The following is a 3,308-nucleotide window of genomic DNA, read 5'->3' on the forward strand; positions in this document are numbered from 1 at the left end:
TATTTATTTATTAATTTGTAAAATAGGAAACTAATTTGCACTATTTTTTTCCTCATAAAGAAATAAAAATGTAGTGACAATTGATAAAAGTATCAAGTAATATTGTAAGTATGTAAGTTGTTATATATGGAGTTGTGGTTAGGTAGATGGGATTGATTTAGAAATAATAGTAAAACAAGTAAAAGAAATATGAATGCAATAGATGCATATGCTGTAATGGGTAAGTAGACAGTTGTAAAGCATTGATAGTTGGGGATGGATTAAATAGGTAGGTGATAGCTAGTAGGAAAAAATAAATAGGTTATGGTGCGTAAAAAGAATGTGATTATATTATAGGAATATAGGAAATAGTGATGGTAGGGGTAGGTAGGTGGTGTTTGATGGTTAGGTAGGTGGGTGAAGGTAATGCTCTAAAAATAAGTGAAGTGAATATATATATATATATATATATATATATATATATATATATATATATATATATATATATATATAGTTAAACTAATTCTCTAATTCTATACATACTGAAATTAATCAATGATGTAACACTAGCAATATTTATTGGATTCTTTTTGTAATTTGTATGGCTTTTATTCATTTTGTATGTACTCACATTTAAATTTCTTGTGGATATAGTGAGAAATAGATCAGAGTTGGGTTAAAATATTTAATTATATATATATTTTTTATTTTCAGATAACAAAAGTAATTTTTATCTAAGACACACAATCAGGATATCATTCCCTACTCCTAAGCGCCATATGCAAAAACAAAATTTGAATCAAGATATAATCACAGAAATCCTTAAAAGGCTGCCTGTGAAATCTCTACTGCAATTTAGGTGTGTTTCAAAAGTTTGGCGTGCTTTAATATCATCTCCAGAATTTGTCAAATTGCACTTAAATTTTCATTCGAAAAAGGATATTAAGGTCATGACATATAGCAGTGTAAATCGGATTAGCCATATGTCCTTGTTTTCTATTACAGAAAACAAGCCATCATCATTTCGAAAGTTTATTACATATGACCGCTCGGTCTTAATCCCTCAAGATGGTTTTGAATTTTTGGGTTCTTGCAATGGGCTCTTTTGCTTTCGTGCTAAACCGTATCAAATAATGATTTGGAATTCTTCATTAAATGGAAACGTCAAGACAATCCCAGACGTATGGCGGTTCAGCTACATAAGCATATTTGGATTTGGATACGACATGCATAATGACGACTACAAGGTTGTTTATGCTTATTATGGTGACAATAATGGTGATGAATATGTGGTTTGGTTGTATAGTTTTAAGAATGGGTCATGGAAAAGATGTGATAGAGGGTTTAGTAGTGGGTTTGTTTATCCCAAAATTGCTGTGTTTGTGAGTGGTAGTCTCAACTGGTGCCATAACAACTTAGATGACAGTGACTGGAATTGGAATATAATTTCTTTTAATTTAACCACCGAAACAGCCAAAGCTATAGTGTTACCCAGCCATAAACATGGGGCTGCCATTTGTGTAGGTGAGTCAAGAGGATTGCTTTTTGCAGGTTTTCATCTCAAATGTCAAATGGAAGTTTGGGTGATGAATGAGTTTGGAGTTGAAGAATCATGGACTAAACTAGTCTGCATTTCAAACTTACCGGTTCATCATCCACTTCCCCGGGGTTCAGAGAACACGGCATACATGGCTCGGTGTAATGCTAAACTCGCAATTGTACATGTTTCCGAAAATGGTGATATTCTAATGATGGTTGGGCATCAGTTGAAGCTCCATAGACCTAATGCTAGAAGGGGTAAGAATTTTAATATCCCCTATGCTCTTGGTTATATGGTTACTAGTTATGTGGACACCCTTGTTTCACCATGACCGGTCTGTAAATTAATTGTTCATGTCATGTTGGAGGAAGAAAATTTTGCTTTTTGATGGGTTGATTTAGAGTTCATCAATGACTTTATAATCGTGTTAAAAAAAGTATAATTTAGTATTAATTTTTTATTGTATCATTTGTGTATGAGCTTTGTGAAGTAAATTTTCTTAGCCATGTTTGGTGAACTATAGATTTGTGTGAATGCAACACAGGTAAGATAGAAATGTTTCTAAGTTAAATTTCATTGCATTTTAGTGTAAAGGGTTGTGACTTTGGGCTACCCATCCATTACGGACTTGGGTGTGAGGCGATACAGAGAAAGTGTGAAGGGGGGAGGGGGGAGGGGGGGGGGTGGGATGGAATATATGTTGAGCATAGAGGGGTAGGTTGATCCATGGGGTTGACCAACTTACCGCTAAGGGGCGGGGGGCGGTCTCAAGGCCAGTGGTCCCTACCGGCCGAAAAAAGGGTCTCGTGAACTCCTCGAGCTACAGTAGTGTGGCTAGTGGGCGTCGAGCGCTCTCCATCGTGTCAACTGCGCCCCGTGCTATCATGACTTCTAACATTGACAATTGGGTTCGGTTACATAAAGTACATTTTTATTATACTAAAGATTCATTTTTTTAAAGATACATTATTTGGTATATACTATAAAATAATAAACGTTTAGTACACAAATAATGTACATTCAATATATTAGAAATATACATTTATTCATGTTCCAATTAATTTGCCTTTATTCCTAGCTCCTTATTTGGGCTCCTTTATTTATTATTTATCTATTCCTAGAATTATAATCTCGAGTCGTATATAATCTTTTGAGCTTAAGGCTCCAATTAATAACAATAATATTATTATAATTTTCCTATCCCCATTTTGTATATCCTACCCGTTTCATGATGTAACCTGGTTTCATAAATCCATCACAAATTCACAATGTAATTCCATTATAATCACATTAATTGCATTTAGGCAGATTTCCATTCTAATTTCCGTAAATACATATCGGGAGCTTCGTATATATATTATCCTCCTTTATTTAATTTCCTTATGGATTTTATGAATTAACTTCCTTATATGATTTAATTCATCTTGATGGAACAAAATGACCCATTCTTGGACGAATCAATAAATTTGCATAAATTAATGGGGTAAAATAGTTAAAGATCAAGAGAGAATTGTAATAATAATATTGAGTGGATTAATATAATAACGTTACAAGAGTTTTGTAAGAATAGAACATGATTTATCTAAGTTATGACATAAGCAATTTATACAAGAAAAGTATAGCAAACTTAGCTAAACTCAAGGTAGGGGTGACCACGGCGGTTCGAACCGTAATCATCACTGTAATAACCGGAACCGAATCGGAACCGTTCGTTCCGATTCCGATTCCTAACTGGAACAAATAAGGTTCCGATTAAGGTTTGTGAAATAAAGGAACCGGAACCGACGGT

The 3,308-nt window shown here is 33.9% G+C and overlaps 1 protein-coding gene across 1 annotated transcript; it reads left to right on the forward strand.

Annotated features, from left to right (window-relative positions):
• The first annotated feature begins 929 nt into the window (after positions 1-929).
• Positions 930-1,850, forward strand: LOC109163910 (F-box/kelch-repeat protein At3g23880-like). The gene has a single exon (XM_019312632.1). It carries the CDS (start codon positions 930-932, stop codon positions 1,848-1,850), a length of 921 nt encoding a protein of 306 aa, XP_019168177.1.
• Positions 1,851-3,308: the final 1,458 nt, after the last annotated feature.

This window comes from Ipomoea nil, unplaced genomic scaffold (assembly GCF_001879475.1).
Source record: "Ipomoea nil cultivar Tokyo-kokei standard unplaced genomic scaffold, Asagao_1.1 scaffold3050, whole genome shotgun sequence".
Lineage (NCBI taxonomy): Eukaryota > Viridiplantae > Streptophyta > Magnoliopsida > Solanales > Convolvulaceae > Ipomoea > Ipomoea nil.